The sequence below is a fragment of the Canis lupus genome, chromosome 3 (assembly GCF_011100685.1).
Source record: "Canis lupus familiaris isolate Mischka breed German Shepherd chromosome 3, alternate assembly UU_Cfam_GSD_1.0, whole genome shotgun sequence".
NCBI classification, from domain to species: domain Eukaryota; kingdom Metazoa; phylum Chordata; class Mammalia; order Carnivora; family Canidae; genus Canis; species Canis lupus.
In genome coordinates, this window is record NC_049224.1 from 29428626 (window position 1) to 29449242 (window position 20617).

Below are 20617 nucleotides of genomic sequence, written 5' to 3' on the forward strand. Positions count from 1 at the left end.
GAGCATTTCTTCAGCCTAAGAGAAGACATTTGTGAAAATCCCAGAGTTAACATCCTATTCATGGTGAAAAACTGAATACTTTTTCCCCTGAGATCAGGAACAAGACAAGGATGGCACTGTTCAGTATTATGGGCAATAAAAAATATATAAGAGGCATCCATATTGGAAAAGAAGAAATAGGGCAACCCCGGGTGGCTCAGTGATTTAGCATTGCTTTCAGCCCAAGGTGTGATCCTGGGGTCCCGGGATTGAGTCCCACGTCAGGCTCCCCACATGGAGCCTGCTTCTCCCTCTGCCTGTGTCTCTGCCTCTGTATGTGTGTGTCTGTGTGTCTGTCTGTCTCATGAATAAATAAATAAAATCTTAATAAAATAAAGGAAAGGAAGAAATAAAACTGTATTTACAAGTGACATGATCTGTATACTAAATCTTAAATTCATAACCAAACTATTAGAACTAATAAATTTAGCAAGGCTTCAGTATATGAAATCAATGTACAATATTAATTGTATTCCTATCCACTAGCAGTGAACATCCAAAAATAAAATTAAGAAAAAAAAAAGAAAATTAAGAAAAACTAAGAAAATGAAATGAATTTATAGTAGTATCCAAAAGAATAAAATACATAGGAGTAAACTTAAAGAAGAAATGAGAGTTTTACATCAATAAGTATAAAACAATTTTTGAAAGAAACTAAAGAAAATCTAAGGAAATGGTTAAGTCATTCCATATTCATGACTCAGATTTAATATTAAGATTGCAGGACTACCCAAAATGATCTGCAGATTGGACACAATCTCTGTTCAGGCGTCCCCCTCACCCCCTCACGAAATTGGCAAGCTGATCCTAAAATTGATGTAGAAGTGCATGGGACCCCAGAATAGCTAAAACAATTTTGTTTTTGTTTGTTTGCTTATTTATTTTTAACAATTTTGAAAATAAAGAACAAAGTTATAAGATTCAGAGCTCCCAATTTCAAAATTTACTGCAAAGCTGTAGTATTCAAGACACCGTGGTACTGGATAAGGATGACATACAGATCAGTGAAATATAATTGAGTGTCCAGAAATAAAACCTCACGTATTTGATCACTTGATTTTCAACAAGGATGCCAAGACTTTTCAAAAAGAGCAAGAACAGTCTCTTTAGCAAATGATGTGGGATCAACCAGATACCCACACAGAAAATATGAAATTGGATCCCTACCTTATGCCATATATAAAAATTAATTCCAAATTGATCAAAGATCATAACATAAGAGCTGAAATGGTAAGACTTTTAGGAGAAATATGGGAAAAAATATTTGCGATCTTGGGTTAGGGATCTTGGATAATACCAAAAATACAGTAACAAAGTGATCAAGTGGGTTTCCTCAAAACAAAAAGTATTTATACTTCAAAGAACACTATCAAGAATGTGAAAAGACAACCCGCAGAATGGGAGAAGGTGTTTGCAAATCATATATCTGATAAGGAACTTATATCCCGAATATAGAAAGTACTCTTAAAACTTAACAACAAAAAAAGACAGACAACCCAATTTAAAATAGACTATGTGAAAGACATTTCTCCAAAGAATACTGGTGGTTAATCAATAAGCATGTGAAAAGAAGCTCAACATCTTAGGTATTAGAGAAATGCAAGTCAAAACCATAATGCAATACTATTTCACATACACTAGATGGCTAATATCTAAGACAGGTAATAAGTGTTGATAAGGAGACATTGGAACTTTTATATGTTTCTGGTGGAATTGTGAAATGGTAGAGCCACCCTGAAAGTTGTTTGTTCATCATAATGATAAACAGAGTTACCATTTGGCCTAACAATCTCACTCCTAGGTATTCCTATTTCATTGTCAAGAGAAATGAAAATATATGTCCACATATAAACTTGATGTGAGTATTCATGGCAGCACTGTACATAAACAAAAATAATCTAAATGTCCTCCAACTGAGAATGGACAAATGCACTGTATGCATACAGTGGAATATTATTTGGCAAAAGATAGGAGCAAACTATTGATTATATTAAACATTCAGAAATTAGGCAGGGTAGGAACTCTTGAAATACAAATTACATCGATTATTTTCAACGCTCTTTATTCCAGCAGCCATAAATTTTTAAAATTTTACTTATTTATTTGAGAGAGAGAGAGCGAGAACAAGTAGGGGGGAAGAGACAGAGGGAGAAGCAGACTCCGCATTGAGCAGGGAGCCCCGTGTGGGGCTCTATCCCAGGACCCTGAAATCATGACCTGAGCCAAAGGCAGACGTTTAACTGACTGAACCAACCAGGTGCCCCTATTCCAGCACCTTTAAAAGCAACCCCACCCTCTGCTTAGACAAGACTACCAGAACATTTTCCTTTTCTTTTTTGTTTTTCTCTGTCACTCTTATCCTTGTGCTCACTCAGAGTCATGGATGGGAAGAGTACAATTTAAGGTGTGGACTTTAAAATACTGTTAAATGTAAAGGACTCATTTTCCTAAGTTAAGGATTAGATGATACTAATTTGAAAATCACATAAAAACCAAAGTCATCTTTATTTTTAAAGTTTATTTAAGCCTATTTAGATTATAGATTATCTATTACTGAGTATCAAATTACCTCAAACTTAGTTGCTTAAAACAATAAATATTACAGTATTTATGGTCAGGAATAAAGAGCAGCTTAGCTGAGTGGTTTTGGCTCAGTGTGTATGATGAAATTGCTGTCACCTGAAGGCTTGCTTGGGGTTGGAGGTTCCTAGGGGGCTCACATGCTTGGTAAGTTAGTGCTGGCTGTTGTCCAGAGGTCTCACTTTCTTGCATATGCATCTTTCCCCATATGGCTGCTTGTATGTGTTTGCCCTAGAGTGAGTGATCCAAGAGAGAGCTAGGAGGAAGCTACTATGTCTTTTATGATTTAGTCTTGTAAGTCACACACCATCATCCCTTCCGCCACATTTTATGTGCTAGAAGTTGGTACATTGGAGAGCCCGCATTCAAGGGTGGGAGACTTAAGCTTCACCTCTTAAGAGAATGATAGCAGAGAACTTGCAGACGTATTTGAAAACCACCAATGAATGCTTGAGATTCTAAACTGATAGACATTTCACATGAATTTTGCAGTGTTTAATTGTTCTTCAGAGACTAGATGTTTGGCTTTCTGGTGGGAATGACCTATGTGTGTGGAACCGAAAATTAGATCTCCTGTGTAAGACCAGTCACCTTTCTGATACAGGTAAGAAAACAAATCAAGGTAATTATGAACTGTGATTGATAGGCTTTAAAAGATATAATGAATCTTCAAAGAGACGTTCCATGAATACAGAGGTTAATATAGGGGATTTTTCTTTTCAATTCTAAATATATCTTGTAACCATATTTCTCCAGTTTAGGTTTATGGTTGTATAAAGTATATTTCCATCCCAAATTAGAGGGAGAAGGCTCCCCTGTCCCCCCTTTTTTGGCTTTTGCTTTTCTTCTAACAGAATTTTGCAAAAGTGGTTAAGAAAAACCTTTTCATTTATGCTCTTGGGTTCTGTTCCTAAACTGAGTTTGATGAGCACACTGACATGTGGAATTAAACCTTTCTGATTTTCTAATAGCATTTTCTTCATCTGTGAGGATATTGGACTTTTATTAGATTCCAGAGGATGACTTCATTTTACAATTGGTTTTGCTATAAAGTTTATGCATTGTGCAAACTTACTAATAAAATTCTGTTTTCTCAGAATTTGGTTTTTTTGCTTTTAACAGAAGAAAATCAGTTTTGCCTTCTGATAGCAAGGACCTTAAAAAATAAAACTAAAAACTATTCAGAGTAAAAATATTAAAGTGTAAATGAGTAGAGTTGAGTAATAAGCTTGATGTCATGTGATATACTGTTAACTGTGTTCGTTTTTAAAAGTAATCAGATAAACCCATGGATATCATAGCAAGAACATAATTAAGCATACTGATGTCTTAAAGGTAGCAGGAGCCCTGTGAACCAAGTTTACAGTTCATACTTGGAACTAACTTATCTCCACATAGATATTGGAAAATGTCAGAAGACTAACCCATGATGTCTTAGCAAAACTAAATCCATTACCTTTCTAGGATTTACAATTTTATCTCTCAATTGAATGCTTGATCATTAGTAATCTTGGTGGTATCTGAATTGTATTTTCATATTTCCTATTATCATGAGTTTTATCTGTTTATTTACATGTATATTTTCCTTTGTGTTTCTTACACTGACCTATGGTTACCGTGAATTTTATTCCATGAATTATTATAACTATGTTATGAAATACTGAAATCAGGGATAACAAGAATGTTTTATATATTAATAGAAATAACCACCCATTCAATCTCCCATTCTTTTGCAAGTTATCTTTGAGTGATGTTAAGTAATCACAGTATTGCCCTATTTATCAGTGTCTCAAGAGATAGTAGAAACCTTTGAGAAAATCTTATAGAAAGCTTTGAGAAGATCATAGCGTACCATTGTTAAGCTTTTTGTGATTTGAGTTTTCCAAATTACAGAATGCCTTTGAATTAGCTGTGGTCTTAGACCTTTGGCTTATGAAGCTCCTTTTATAAGCCTTGCTTGATTTTAAGCTAGGAGGGCTTCTGGGGACAGTTATTCTGTATTTAGAAATAAGCAAAGATAATCCTGGTACAATGCAATGGAAAAAACCTTGGCTTACAACAGGATATCTTCCCTTTTCCAGCAATATGTTCTCTGATTTGTGTATTAAATTGCTACTTCTAGAGTGCTGTTTCTAGTGTTTTCATTATTCGATAAACCTTTTTTTATTCAAGTATAGTTGGCACAGAAAGTTACATTAGTTTCAGGTGTATAACATAGTGATTCAACAATTATATGTTGTAGTACACTTACCCCAAGTATAGCTATCGTTTGTCACCATACAATGTTATTACAGTACCTTTGACTATATTCCTTGTGCTGTACCTTTTATTCCTGTGACATTGTTTTGACAAGCTGTTTTCTGCACCTAGAATTCTCCTCTTGCTACCTTTCCCTGCTCTCTGTCTCTATTTCTTTATCTTGTATCAGGGTTCCTTCCCCCTTTCTCTTACACTATGCCCTCCTCCTCCTCCAACTTGGAAAAATACAAAGCATCCTGTCAAAACAGCCCTACATGGAGAAGAGATTTAGGTTAGAAATACTACCCACATCACAAGAGGGCTAGTTTTTTGTTGGGTGGGAAGATAAAGCAAATGAGTAGAATATTTTCCAATTTTGTGTATGTTATAAATTACATATATATTTATGTGTGTGTATATATGTATTATATATATTTCATAATGGAAAAATAACTTATTAAAAAGTTTTTTTTACCAACTTGTTTGTGGTTCTGAATCTAATGTATCAGTTCTTTAATTCTTGCTGACAGAGTAATAATGGTAACATGTTTTACAAAAGTTATGGTTACCCTGGAGTCATTTCATGATTCAGCTGTAAAAAGATAACTCTTCCAGTAATACAGGAATTTTGTGGATGTACTAATTTGATTAAAAACATACTATTTGAAGGCCATGTTGTTAGCTGTTGACTGTTGTGACTTAACTCATTTATTGCCAGAGTGCCTGCTCAGGCTTTATGAATTTACATTGAGGACAATGCCAACTTTACATCTTATTTAAGCTAGCCATGTTGTGAATGATAATGGTGGTTTTCATAAGGGATTCCTGTTAAAAAGTTGACCATAGGGAACCCTGGGTGGCGCAGCAGTTTAGCGCCTGCCTTTGGCCCAGGGCGCGATCCTGGAGACCCGGGATCGAATCCCACGTCGGGCTCCCGGTGCATGGAGCCTGCTTCTCCCTCTGCCTGTGTCTCTGCCTCTCTCTCTGTGTGTGTGTGACTATCATAAATAAATAAAAATAAAAAAAAAAAAGTTGACCATAATTGTGTTCAAAGAGCATATCTTGCCCTTAGTAAATCAGTGTCTTCTTTAGGTCTCACATACTTTTCACAGAATCATTTTCCATATGTCGGAGAGCAAGAAGTGTGGTGTAGCAAAATGTGTGTGCTTTATTGTTACCACCCCTCTTATGGGAACACTGATATAAATCTGAGAATGTTTTTATTTTATATGTAATCCTCAAAGAAAATAATTTGACCTTTGCTTTATATATTTTTTAAGGGATCAGTGCTTTGATCGAAATACCTAAGAACTGTGTTGTGGCAGCAGTTGGCAAAGAACTGAGTGAGTAGGACTCTTTTTCTTTTATTCCTTTTTTAAAAAACTTAAAAGTACACACATTTTGGAAAGATAAACTTTTAATTTAAGGGACATCTGCCCCTGCCCCAGTGTTGGTCTCCTGTGATGGTTGAGGTGATGTGGAGACTGAGACATTTTCAAGAAGACATTAGGTCAGTTTTTGTGCTTCATCTAACATAGCCAAGTGGGGGCAGGGTAACCCCATATGTCTGACGCCAGAGAAGGCTATTTACATTCCACAGTCTTTTCTGTCGCTGATCCACAGTCATACACTTAACAGACATTTTAACCATACAAAGCAACTGTCAGCATTCTGGAAACTAAAAACTTAAGTTGGATGGTTGGAGGACAGTCTTTATAGGAATTCACTAAGGCAGCGACTATGGAGTTTTTGCCTCAGGAAGCCAGATTGGGGCCTATTGTCTTGGGAGAAGTTTATACCTTTTCCTTCTGAGTAATAGGGGGCCTTCAGAGCAGAGGGAGGGAGTAGCAAAATGAATTTTTTAAATGTACTAATTGATTTATAAACATGCTGTTTGAAGGCCACTTAACTGTTGACTCTTGGCTCTTTTACTGCCAGGGAGCCCATAGTAAAAATAAAGCCTTTTGTTCCCACTGCCTTTTGAATGGAATTTGGGTGCCCAGATATGATAGAGTAAGCATGTTTCTTAAAGGTTGCTTTTTTCTTGAAGAATTTTTCTAATGTATCCCAGAGGGCATTTGATGTTGCTTATGCTTTTTTCACAGACCAGACCTGAGATGTGCAAATGCTAGTACAACATGAGCTAATTGTTTACCATTTATTAAGTGCTGTTTGCAGGCTCCATTGCCTTGCAGCCAAAATTTTCAGCTGACCTTCCCATGTTAATCATGTCAGAGAAGTAATTTACTGGACCCTGTGCTTATCCTTTTTGTCATAGAATAGTATCAAAAGACACTATAATTCTGTGTTTAGTTTTTTTTCTCTTCCTTGTAGAAATGTCATTTTCCCCCATTTTTTATCATGCTAGAAACTCCCATGCTCTTCCCTGCCTTTCTCCTCTTGTAGCCAGCCAATCACTTTGAGTTATGCTGATTTTACTACGTTAGGTAGTGGTTCTCAGGTTTTACTGTGCATTTAAATGACCTCGAGTGCTTGCTAAAAACACAAATTACTGGGGCATACGTAGAGTTTTTAATTCGGTAGGTCTTGGGTGGGGCCTGAGCTTCTGCATTTCAAACACATATTTTGGTATTGCAGGAGGTTGCTGGCTGAGGGCCATACTTTGAGGACTGCTTCTCTAAGTGTTTTGATCGTCTTCTTTCCATCTCACTGCTCTTGGCTTATTCAGACTCTCAACTCCCTTCTTGCCTATTATGTTGTGCTAGTCTCCTAACTTAGCTTCTTTCCTCTCCTCCACTCTAGTCCTTCTCCAGTGCCTTCTCCTCCTCCAGTTTAGGGCTTCTCAGATACATTTTCCAGGAGGTGCCAGAGATGATCTGTCTAAAAGGCAGGCTACCCTTCTGCTTAAAACTTTCAGTGGCTTCTATTGCCTATAATGGTCATTTCTACACTCTCAAATTTCTCACTAGTACAAAAGTTCTACTTCTTGGAGATGAACATAGAATTGCCAGGTTTTGTTTTTTTTTTTTAAAAAAAGATTTTATTTAGTTACTCATGAGAGACATAGAGACGAAGGCAGAAACATAGACAGAGGGAGAAGCAGGCTCCATGAAGGGAGCCCAACGTGGGATTTGACCCCGGGACTCCAGGTTCACGCCCTGAGCTAAAGGCAAATGCTCAATCTCTGAGCCACCCAGGTGCCCTGAGTTGCCAGATTTGTATTTTGCTTAGTAAAAACATTAAAAACAAAAAACTATCATTTAGCACCCTTGTTTTTTAAAATTACTTTTTAACAAAAACATATGAAGAACATGGTCTCAGCAAAGAAGAAGAGTTTAAATTGAATATATTTAACTTCATACAAAACCGATGTGACCTTATTTTTTCTCATTTTTGCCATAGATGAATGAGAGCTTTGCCCTAGAGGACCCATGTAAGACCAGTAAGATAAAGTCTAGACTTTTTAACATGTCAAATCCAGTCCTTTATTTTCTTTCTCCTATCTCCTTTGAGTTCTGTATCCCATGTCTGTCAACACTGAATTGCCCAGGATTCTCTCCTCTGATGTGTTCTCACCTCTGTGCCTTTACTTCTCCTATCTCTTTGTATCAGGTCTTTTCCTCCTACTCACTGCCCTCTTTAATGTTGCTAATCCCTACTTAATCTTTAAGCTTCAATATGGATTTTTTTGAGAATAAAGGCTTCCTTACCCAATAATCTCTGCTCTCAAAAGTTTTTCCTTCTGTATTCTTATAATCGCACATGTGTCATTTTACTTATGACTTTATTTATTTATTTATTTATTTATTTATTTATTTATTTATTTATTTATTTAGAGTGTGGGGAGGGACAGAGGGAGAAGGAGAGAAAGAATCTTAAGCAGGCTCCACACCGAGTACGTAGCTTGACTTGGGGGTCAGCGTTCAGTCTCACAGCCTTGAGATTATGACCTGAGCTGAAATCAAGAGTTGGATGCTTAACCAACTGAGGTGCTCTTCACTTATTACTTTTAAAAAAAGACTTTAGGCAGCTGCTTGGCTGGCTCCGTCAGAAGAGTGTATGACTCTTGATCTTGGGGTTGTAAGTGTAGGCCCCACGTTGGGTGTAGAGATTACTTAAATATTAAAAAAAAAATACTTTTGTTTACTTTTTTGTTCTCTCCTCACTCTTCCCCTTCAGAATGTGAGCTTCTTGACAGCTAGAGCTTTTTATTCATCTTTTTATTCATCAAACAGATGAGAGATTTTTATTGAATGGATGAGTAATTGAGTCAGTTCATTGACATGTAGTAAAAACAACACTAATACCTCAACAGAAGTTAGAATATCATCTTAAAAAAGGGAAGAAATTAAAGTTGATTTTATTCAGAAAATAAATTGTAAAGAATAGGTAATCTTAAAAATGAGGTTCTGCATTTTGTTAGTTTTATCATAAAATACAGTGCCATGGGCAGCCCCAGTGGCGCAGCGGTTTGGCACCGCCTGCAGCCCAGGGAGTGATCCTGGAGACCCTGGATAGAGTCCCACGTCAGGCTCTCTGCATGGAGCCTGCTTCTCCCTCTGCCTGTGTCTCTGCCTCTCATTCTCTCTCTGTGTCTCTATGAATAAATAAATAAAATATTAAAAAAAAATACAGTGCCATTTTTCCTTACATAAAAATAAATTCCAGGGGTGCCTGGGTGACTCAATTGGTTAAGCCTCCAACTCTTGATCTCAATTAAGGTCTTGATCTCAGTGTCATGAGTTCAAGTCCTGCATTGGGCTCTATTCTGGGTATGGAGCCTGCTTAAAACTAAATAAATGAGTGAAAAATAAAATTAAAAAAATCTCATTCTCTGGAAGAGAGCACCTTTTCTATTTCTAAGACCCATTTGTGCCCATGTTCTTGGTTTTAAATGTTCCATACCAATTTTTCTTTTTCTGTGTGAGGGCAGACTCCTTTCAACAGGAAATACAATTTCTTTTTTCTTTTTCAAGATTTTATTTATTGCATGTGCACATGAGTGGAGGGAGGGGCAAAAGGGAAGGGAGAGGGAGAGATTCAAACAGACTCTGCACTGAGTGCAGAGCCTAACTTGGGACTTGAAGTCACGACCCTGAGATCAGAACCTGAGCCAAAACCAAGAGCTGGGCACTCAACCAACTGAGATACAGCACCCCTCAACAGGAGATAAAATTTCTGAGTGCACTTGTGTGTTTCAGTGACTTTGAGGTTTTGCTAGCTAAGCAAGGCTATCAGCTCTGAGATTTCATCTTGATTTAGAAGACCAAGCTCTTTCTTCTTAACCCTTTTTTATTATTTATTTGTTTGTTCTTAAAAGATTTTATTTGAGAGAGAGAGTGCACACAAGTGCGGTGAGGGGCGGAAGGAGAAGCAGATTCCTCGCTGAGCAGAGAGCCCAATGTGGAGCTCAATCCTTGGACTCCGGGATTATGACCTGAGCCAAAGGCAGACACCCAACCAACGGAGCCACCCAGGCGCCCCGCTTAACTCTGTTTTAGAATTGACTATTGCTTCTCTTTGTCTTCGGATCTAATTTATATTTGTTTCCTTTCCTTGAAGTTATTACATAGGTGACTGTCTGAATACTTGTCTATAGGGGCCATATTTCTGAATTCACTGAACAGTTTCACATTATCTTTAGCCCTTAGTAGTTTGTAGAAATCTACTTGGTAGGTTTCCATTCCTCATCACTATTCCAAGTTATTATTTCTGTTAGTTTGATTAAATAGTACATTGCCTGTTATTCCACAGTCCCAATCTCAAGATCATTAGTAGTATTCCAACTATAAGTAGAATTTTTACACAACCTTGATAGGTATCAGGAGGGGTTCCCTTTGTATTTACTGAAAAACCTTCTTTTGACAGCCACAGTTTGAATGTGAATGGCTGTCAGAATGATGTAGCTTGGCTAGAGGTGTGTCAGTTGGCAAAATATTGTCCAGAGACAGAAAGAAATGTGATATGACCAGTTTTCCAGAGAGGAATGTGAGAAAGAAAAGAGACCTTAGTAATTATCCACCACCTGGAAAGGGTATGGGTTCTTCCCACTTCTCAGACATTAGTCATCCTAATCTGTGAGCACCCATAGTACTTGGTACAGTGGCTTATCTATAGCACTTAATACATTGATTATAAGGTTATTTATAAGTCTCACTCCCACTCTAGACTGTGTTTTAGGGCAGTGCCTGGCCTTATTCACATTTGATGTCTAAGTTGCTGGAACATAATTGATGTTTAGTAAATGTTGATAGAATCACTCCTGTTGATTTGATTTTTGGGGTTTTCTGTATTGATTAAAGTTAGGATTTGTACAAGTTTAAATAACGCTGTTTATTACAGTCAGATAATGAGTAAAGCAATACAGTGAACATCTGTTATAATCAAAAGTATATTGAAGGAATACACTGAACATCTGTGACACACAAAAACTATGAGGTGTGTTCTCAGAGAATTTATAATCCAATAGTTTATGCCTAAAAAAAATAATAGCTGCTGAAGTCTTCACTGAATTGACGTTTGTAGCTTATTTTGTAGCAGTGCTTACTGACCTGAGAACATGGGTAGAGAAAGCTGGTGATGGAGATTATTCTAGGATGTGGACCAGTCACTGGCCAAAGAAAGAGGGAGGCAGGATAGCCAGATTTGTACTGAAGCCCTAGACAGGATGGGCACTTGTGGGTTTAGGAGAGTTTTAATAAAGGAATAGTTATATACTCAGGATTTTAGTAGATCATCTTAAACATCTCAAGCATTTGAAAGAAATACTCTAAAGTAGTCTGAATAAGGCTTTCTCTGGAAATGAGTTTTTCAATATTTTAGATCTTTCTCACTTAATGAAATGTTAGCTTTTTTTTAGCAGAAATAGAATTGTCTTCTTTGACCATTTTAATAAAATTATATCTGTATTTTCATTTAGTAATTTTCCAGCTGGTAGCACCCACAGAAGAATCACTAGAATGGGATATTCTTGAAATTAAGCGCCTCCTTGATCATCAGGATAATATTCTCTCATTGGTTAATGTCAATGGTAAGCTTATTGTTTGCATGTCTATATTCTATAAAATTTTGTACTTGTTAACAAAACCTATTCTGAACTTTAGTCTTTTTTTGTTTTAGGATTCTGTAATTACTATCATTAAAATAATGCTTTATGCTAGGAGGGATCAGCATAGTGTGAGATTTAAGCCAGTGGACTGATAAAGTTTTGTAGGTTGGTAGGTCTAAGATGTAGTCATAAGAAAAATAGAGTAGGGCAGAGAAAAGAGATGATGGAGGGAGCATGCTTAACTCACATGCCGTGTGGTAGCTGTGGGATAACCATCATAGGCTATAAATATTAATGCTTAGTGGTATTTCAGCATTTTTGGCAAATAGTCTGGCTAGGAGTCTTGGGTGGCTGAAGTTTAATAGTCTGGAGGAGACTGTAAGAGAATTGTGAGGATGCTCTGAATATGATATAGTGGGAAGACTGGATTGCAATCCCTGGCCTGAACCTGGGTTGGCTCTTCTGGAACAATATTTTGTATAACCATGAAGCAAAAGGAACGAGTACACACAGCACCAAATGTAGTCTCCATTTTTATGCCATTGAGTCACATTTTCAGGTACATGTATGAGAATGTCCTTTCCAGCTCCAGAATGCTCTTCCCTGATAGCCATCTTCTTACACAACCACCTGCAAGTCTTTCTAAAGATCAGATTGTCTGTGGTGATAGAAGTTAACATGTTGGGAGCACCCTTTTATTGTTCTCTGGGGGCTCCTGTTTTCTGTAGCCATGAATGGCACCACCAAAGACAAGTTCCTTTTTTTTTTTTTTTTTTTTAGACAAGTTTTTATTTGAGAGACCCTCTGACACAGAGCCCTAACTCCAAGGCCCTGGAGCTGCTAAGAAAAGCACAACAGTGTCATGCCTAGTTCTGTTTTTAGTGATGAAGCATTGGTACCATTGATCCAGCGTGGTTCCTTAATGAAGGTGATGGGATGTTACTCAAGAGGCCTTAACTTTGTGGCTCTTCTTTTGCTGTGTGATATGCAACGAAGCTTGTAACAGTTTAACCAAGAAAGCGTTCTTCAGTTATTTCTTTGCCACTTCTTAAGGGAAGAAAAATGAAAATCTAAAGCAAAAAAATCGGTAATAGGAATTATAGGAAACCCCTAGTATTTTTACTTTCTCAACTCCTGACTGTAAATTTACCTTACAAATAATAAATAACCCAGAAGCATATTGAGGAATCATATATGGACAGAATCTGTTAGAATTTGGAAATGGTATTGTGACAGTCTTATTTTGTACAGAGGCCTGTTTGCTATATTGCAGAGTTCAGTGATCCTGGACTGATGATGATGTACAGTTCCCAGTTGCATTCTCCACCTGTGTCTTTCCCCAATTACCAGTGGGAGATGTGGCTAGATACTGGGTCTGTACTTCACAGGGAAGTGCATTTTCATTGAGATGGCCCCTGGCAACCCTAGGACAGAATTCCCACAAACGTGGATAATGAGTCACAGGTTTGCCAAAGAGATCTGAACGCCTGAGCAGAAGGTTTTCTAACACAGACATACAAGATAACCTTGTTCGTGTCTTCTAGCAAAAGGCTCTGGTGCTTCTTCGTTTTATTCCTTTTTTTGCTTTGACAGCATGGTATGGCAACCATAAATTATTAGTACTTGTGAGGGAGGGGTAGACGTACAACAATAAGATTTCATATTAAGTAACTTTAAGTACATAGGATGAAAATCTATCCATATATATCGTTGAGGTTGTTTTGTGCAAAACATTTTGAGTGATCTGCTTGGGAATATATATTACACAGTGATAAATTACACTGACTTAACTGAATGTCCGTATTTTGTTTTAAGTGAAAAATTCCAACTGGGCACAAATACTTTGCTTCTAACACATAGATGAATCACAGTTGGGAGGATTAAGTCAGAGCAGGCGATTGCTTTGTCTCAGGTTAAGTTAACTGTTACGATGACACATGTAGAGTTAGTGTCAAGAATCTTCACTCCTTATCTGGTTTTTTGGGATGGAAAAGAAGGTCACAGAAAGAGTAGTACTGCCGCCATTAACTATCCTACTATTAAAATTAGAAACCTGTTTCTCTGCACAGATGAGAAGTGAACTTATTTTATCACATAGCAAATTCTGTAGTCTGTTAATAAGCTATAGAAATTGGACTTGAAACTAAGACAAAATAATGTTTACCTGTATAATTACTGGTAATTTTTATTTCTAAGAGATTGTTCATCTAGTTATTAGGTATTTCTGTCAGGGTTATTTGATAAATGGAATAATTAAATCATAATTAACTCATCTTTGTATTCCTAAATTACAAATAACTGGATGTTATAATACCATTATTATAGAGTAATACTGGGGGCTCAAAGTAATCCCAGGGACCCAAAGATAGCATTTGATGTCTTTTTTAAATGGCTCCACATTTATTATGGGATTTTTGCAATCATCTTCATTTAATGCATGAGAAATCCAAGATAGAGAAAGGTTAAATGATTTTCTGAGGACCAGGTGGCTAGTAATAGAGCTACAATTAGAACTTGGGTTTTTAGACTCACATTGTATTGTTTTGTTCTACCTTACCTAAAATATATAAGGATTAAAATAAATTACATTTCTTTAAGATAATTTTTACTGTCCACAGTTATACATTTTCTATTAAATATGTAATTTATAAAGGTTTCTTAGTTGGCCAACTAATTTAATCTTCTTTTAAGGTTATAAAAACTTGTTATTATACAAGTAATACGTAGTCACAGTAGAGAAATGAGAAAATACTGAGAAACATGAAGAATGTAAAAATTAAAATTGTCCCACGCTACAGAATTAAGCAGTGGTCATCCATATCCTTTTAGGCATTTTTCTGAGCATGTGTATGTGTGTGTGTGTATATATATATATATATATATGGCTTGTGGTTTTATAACAGTATGTCATGAATACTGAATATATTTCTACAGCAATACAAACATACTTTTACAACTTAATTTTTAATAATAGCATTATTGTTTTATTTTGTAGATGTCTTATTTATTCAGTCCCCAACTGGATGTTTAGATTATCTTCACATTTTTAATGTTATATGTAATAATCGTGTTGCATATATCTTTTATCTACTTTCCTCAGGATAAATTCCTAGAAGTGGAATTATTGGATCAAGGGGTTTACATTTTTTGAAAGATATTGATGCATGTTACCAAACTTTGAAAAGATTGTACCAGTTTGTACTAGGACATTAGTAATACAGAAGTGTGTTGATTTCCTATGCTGTTGCCAGCATTGGGTATTTTCCTACTTTTTAATCTTTATCAATTTTCATATCAATCAGTAGTTTCTTACTGCTTTTAGATTTCTTTGATTATTAAGGAAATTGAACATCTTTTCACATGATTACTGCCTATTTGTTCTTGTTTTACCTATTCAGGTCTTTTGGCCATTTTCTCTGTTGGAGTATTTATCTTATTTTTAGTGATTTCTTGGAGCTCCTTGTGTATCAAGTATAGTAAATTCATTTTGACATCTGAGTTGCAAATTTTTTTCGCAGCCTTTGTCATTTAAATATGTGGGTTTTTTGCTAAGGAGATATTTACTCGTATTATCTTTCTCTATCCAGCTGCCTATAGAGCTTTTTACCACTCCACATTTATAAAAGCTTTTACCTTTATTTTTTCAATCCTTTAAGCACTTTTTAAAAAAGATTTTATTTATTTATTTGAGAGAGAGAGAGAGTAGAGAACATGCATGTGAGTGAGAGGAAGGAGGGGAAAGGGAGTCACACGCTTTCCTAAGCCACCCAAGTGCCCCTCCTTTTAAGCACTTTTAATGTTCTAATGTATTTGAAACTTACTTTGACATGTGTAAAATAATAGAAAAAAATATATATTGGTCTCTGCTCCCAGTTGCTGGCACAGAGCTCCTAAACCCTTGTAATTTCCTAAGTGATAAGAGTATAATATAAGGAACCCCTTTTGTTCTAACATTTGGTCTAATATTTGCTGACATGAGAGCTCCTACCTAGATCTCGGAATTTTCTGTGTGATAGGAGTGTATTTTGTTTTAATGAGACCATTATTTCTTAGTGGACTTCTAGATGGGAGTTGGTCACCAGAAAGACAAAGCCGTGGTCTTTTGAGAAATTTGGAATTTTTAGCTCGACTCTTCATTCTCCAGAGAGGGGCTGGAAATGGAGGTAATAATTGATCATGTTTATATGACAAAGCCTCCATAAAAATTCCAACAGTGTGGAGTTTGGAGAGCTTCCAGATTGCCCAATATGTGAAGGTGCTGGGGGAGTGGCACACTTGGAGAATTCACAGAAGCTCCACAGCCCTTCCCTCTCACCTTGTCCTACAGATCTCCTCCATCTCTGTCCTTTATCATATCCTTTTATAATAAGCTGGTAAACAGGAAACTGTTTTCCTGAGGTCTGTGAGCTGCTCTGCAAATTAATTGAATCTGAGGGGGAGCTGTGAGAACGTCTCATTTATAGCTGATTGGTTAGAAGCACAAGTAACAACCTGGACTTGCCATTGGCATCTGATGGCTACCTCCAGGGTAGAGTGTCAAAATGAGTTAAAATGTAGGACACTCAGGGATGTCGCAGAATTTTGTGGTATAGGAAAACCCAACACACATCTGGTGTCACAGGTGTTGTGTGATAGTAGTGTGACGGGAAAAGAGAGACACAGGGTAAGGGTCAGTTTTCTAAACAGTATCTCATCCAAGATAAGGTTCTTTTATTTCTACTCCCCGGTTAACCAAATATTCCACTCACTATGAGCCATTTTTTTTTTCCTCACTGAATTGAAATGCTGTTATCACATACTAAATAACTTAAGTAGTCTGGAGTCTTTTTCTCGTCTTGATGTTCTGTTACATTGATGTTTCTGTTTGGCTTGTATAGGTACCTTACTATTCTAAATATTAATGTTTTATAGAGTACTTACTACTAGGCAGTCCATTCCTTTTTTGACCTTTAGCCTATATAAAATAATAACTAACGAGACAAATATGAACTCTGCCTAGATTTGAGTTTCATAACTGGTTCCCATGTTGGAGAAATGATCATCTGGGATATCCTAGACTGGACCATGCAGGCCTGTGAATGCAACTTCTGGGACCCATCTCCACAGCTGGACACCCAGCAAGAAATAAAGCTCTGCCAAAAACCAAATGACATTTCTATTCATCATTTCACATGGGATGAAGAGGTAAAAAAAGAAAAGTTGAGAAAATAGCTGTAAACTTGCCTTTTTTTAGTGAATCCAGTTTCTAATTTTTTAAACTTAATCTCTTAATGGATGTAAAAAGGTAACATTCCCATGTTGAGGTTGCTCTTTAAAGTGTTCTGATATATTTTTTTTAATTTTTATTTATTTATGATAGTCACAGAGAGAGAGAGAGAGAGAGAGAGAGAGGCAGAGACACAGGCAGAGGGAGAAGCAGGCTCCATGCACCGGGAGCCCGATGTGGGATTTGATCCCGGGTCTCCAGGATCGCGCCCTGGGCCAAAGGCAGGCGCCAAACCGCTGCGCCACCCAGGGATCCCTGATATTTTTCAAAGATTACACAATTTGCATGAAAAAAAGCATTATAATCTTAGCCCCTGTCTATGAGGCAAGGAAGTGATTAAATGTCCACAGATCTAAAAACTGTTGAAATGTTTGGTTGGATTAAATAATCCCAAAGGATCTGAGGATAAAGCTTAAAATGTGGTTTGAAAACACTTTGGGAAAGGATTCTTTTGAAGATGCTTGTGCATTTCCTGGGGAGATAAGGGAAATTTAAAATTTTAGGAATGTTTTTCTTTTAGTCTACTAGCATCCTGAGGCAAGATGATTGTGTGAGAATTACTAAATTCATTCCTTTAGGCCTTGGTGTGATCCTGTTGAAGCACTTTACATCTTCTTTACAGTGAGAGACTGGTACCAATGGATTATGGAATCTTGGCTCTGATCTGTACATTTCTTTTTTTTTTGCCTTCACAGGCTTAGAAAATGTCTGCAAGAGGGGGCTTACTGCTCTAAATGTAATCACAAGAAATGTTTTAGAGTTGTAACTTTTGAGTTACACAGGGGGGAGCCTTTTTTTTTCTACTTTATTTTGTGCCTTTCTATAGCATTTACATTTTGTAATCATATGCATGTTTTTTAAAGTTCGTTTATTTATTTAAGTAATCTTTACACCCAGCGTGTGGGACTTGAACTCATGACCCCAAGATCAAGAGTCACATGCTCCTCCAACTGAGCCAGCTAGGCAGCTCTGCATGTTGTTATTTTTATTTTAAAGACTCAGTGATAGTGTTTTGGATGGGGAGAGTATGGTCCATTTTTTGTTTTCTTTGCACCTTTCCTACTTCAAAAACAAAAGCAAAGCAGAATGCTAATATGCTCAGAGGTTTTTTTTTAAAGATTTATTTATTTATTTAGAGCAAGTAGGAGGTGGGGGAAGAGAAGGAGATAGAGAATCCTGAAGCAGATTCTGCACTGAGTGTGGAGCCCAATGTGGGCCTGATCCCAGGACCCTGAGATCATGACCTGAGCTGAAATCATGAGTCGGCCACTTAACCCACCCAAGTGCCCCCAAAGATTTATTTAAGTCCAAACTTTATTTTGGAATAAAAATTAATATATATGATAAACATGTAGGGTCTCAGAAAAGAAAGAAACTACATTTCTTGTAGTGTTGTGGCCCTAAAAATTCTATATATTTTTTCATTTGATACTTTTTTTGTAAAAATTAGTTTTTTTTCATTTTGTATTTTTAATCTCAGAAATTTTGATTGATGCTTATTAACTGCTATAAATGCTTAATAAAACATTATTCAGTTTTCCCTAGTATTTCTTCTGTATAGGAGGTTTGTTTTTTCTACAGGGGGCCATTAATTACTGCTGATAGGTGATTGATACAGTGTCTCTGTTGATTGATAGCTGCCCGAGAGCTCATTAACTCTCTCCAGTTTTGTTTTGTTTTTTTGTGGACTCTTCTGAACATTTATTGAAACAGCAAAATGTATGTTCATCTCAAATAGAACAGTTAAAAATGGTAAAGCAATACAAAGGACTCGTTGCTAGCAGCAGCCAGTTGTTAGAATTTCCTGCCCTGCTTCTCAATCCGACCCGGGCAAGCTTGTCCTCCCGGAGCTTGCTGCTGCCTACACCTCCCTCATCATTGTGCAGGTCGAACCAAAATTTATAAAATTAACAATTTAGGGTTAAATAGCTTAAATAAGGGGGTTAAATACAAGACACTTCATCAAAGCTTCCGTACAAAGATAAACAGATTTGGCGTCTGTGTATACGGGGTTCTTCTGGCTCACCGCAGATGGACGGGAGGGTGGAGAACAAGCAGGCGGGCTCCCTGCATGGAGCCTGCTTCTCCCTCTGCCTGTGTCTCTGCCTCTCTCTCTCTCTGCCTCTCATTAATAAATAAAATCTTAAAAAACCTTTAATATAATTTTTATATAAAACATTTAATATGGGATCCCTGGGTGGCGCAGTGGTTTAGCGCCTGCCTTTGGCCCAGGGCGCGATCCTGGAGACCCAGGATCGAATCCCACGTCAGGCTCCCGGTGCATGGAGCCTGCTTCTCCCTCTGCCTGTGTCTCTGCCTCTCTCTCTCTCTCTCTGTGACTATCATAAATAAATAAAAATTAAAAAAAAATTTAATATAATTTTAATATAATTTTTATATATATTATAATTTTATATACTTTTTTATAACTTATATAAGACTTTAATATAACAATATAATTATATAATTTTATATAATTTTTAATATAATTTTATATAATTTTTGTATAATTTTCTTTATGACCTTTGGTAAATCACTTAAGCTCTACACAGATTTCTTGTTTTGTAGAACTAGTTTTGGAGATTTCTTTGCATTTGAACTACAACCCATAGGGCTCTAGATTTTAGCAAGTTGGCCTTTTAATGTCCCTGGCACTGGTCCTCAGTTCACATTGCTAAATGCAGAGGACAAATCCATTGGGTCAAGGGGGTCATTCCAGAATTAGGCTCTGATAAGCCTCTGGGGCACGCTTTGGTCCAGGTACTGTAGGTCTGAGTTGGGTTTGTAGCCTCTGAGGCTGCATGAGAAGACTTGTTTTGGTATGAAATGGAGGCAATATAGAGATTGTGAAAGGGCTGCCTCACTGTGGATACCTATCGTATAAGAAAAGGTACTACCTCAGTACTACCAAAAGTGCAGTGATGTGCAAAATGATTTCAGAAGCTAGGCAGTGTGGTGTGCGGCAAGAGCAAGCGACTGAAGTAACATGACCTTTATTCCAATACCAGTTCCATATCTTTCTGCGAGACTTCAGTCTTTTAGAATTTTAACTCTCTTATCTGGAAAATGGCAATAGTATTTGCCATTCCTTACCTTAATGAGATGTTGTGAGGCTGTAATAAGATAAATATTGAAAAGAAAATAAGATAAATATTGGTGAAAGTACCTTCAAAAGGTTAAAGTTGTTCTGGTAAAAAGGTATTTCTAATAGTACATTTGGAAAAATGTTTTTGTGAATCCCTCAGAGGCTCTTAAGATGGCCCTGTCTCTGTAGCATGTGTTTATGTGTCCCTTATAATAGGTCACTTGCGTGCTAAAGATGCAAAGTGCAGGTAAGTTTGCTCACATTGTCCAGGCAAGAGAACTAAGTAATTTCCCGCAAGATATAGTGTTAGGGGAATGATCACCTAGGCAGAGCCTTCCCAGCTTCTGCTCACGGCCTTTCTGCAGCCGCAGCTCCTCTCTAGCCATCATATTTTAGTGAG

The 20617-nt window shown here is 36.9% G+C and overlaps 1 protein-coding gene across 8 annotated transcripts in view; it reads left to right on the forward strand.

Moving 5' to 3' along the window:
• The window catches only part of WDR41 (WD repeat domain 41), a 204438-nt gene that overhangs the window by 179030 nt on the left and 4791 nt on the right, over positions 1–20617 (forward strand). For 7 of the 8 annotated variants that reach the window (XR_005356842.1, XM_038532488.1, XM_038532489.1 and 4 more), the window contains 4 exons: positions 3112–3223; positions 6138–6200; positions 11738–11848; positions 16866–17050. Coding sequence is in view for 7 of the 8 variants with exons in the window: in XM_038532488.1 (XP_038388416.1) it covers positions 3112–3223; positions 6138–6200; positions 11738–11848; positions 16866–17050 (471 nt within the window). In the remaining variant the exon portion in view is untranslated. The remainder of the gene's footprint in view (positions 1–3111; positions 3224–6137; positions 6201–11737; positions 11849–16865; positions 17051–20617) is intronic. The other variant, XM_038532491.1, reaches the window with a different exon arrangement.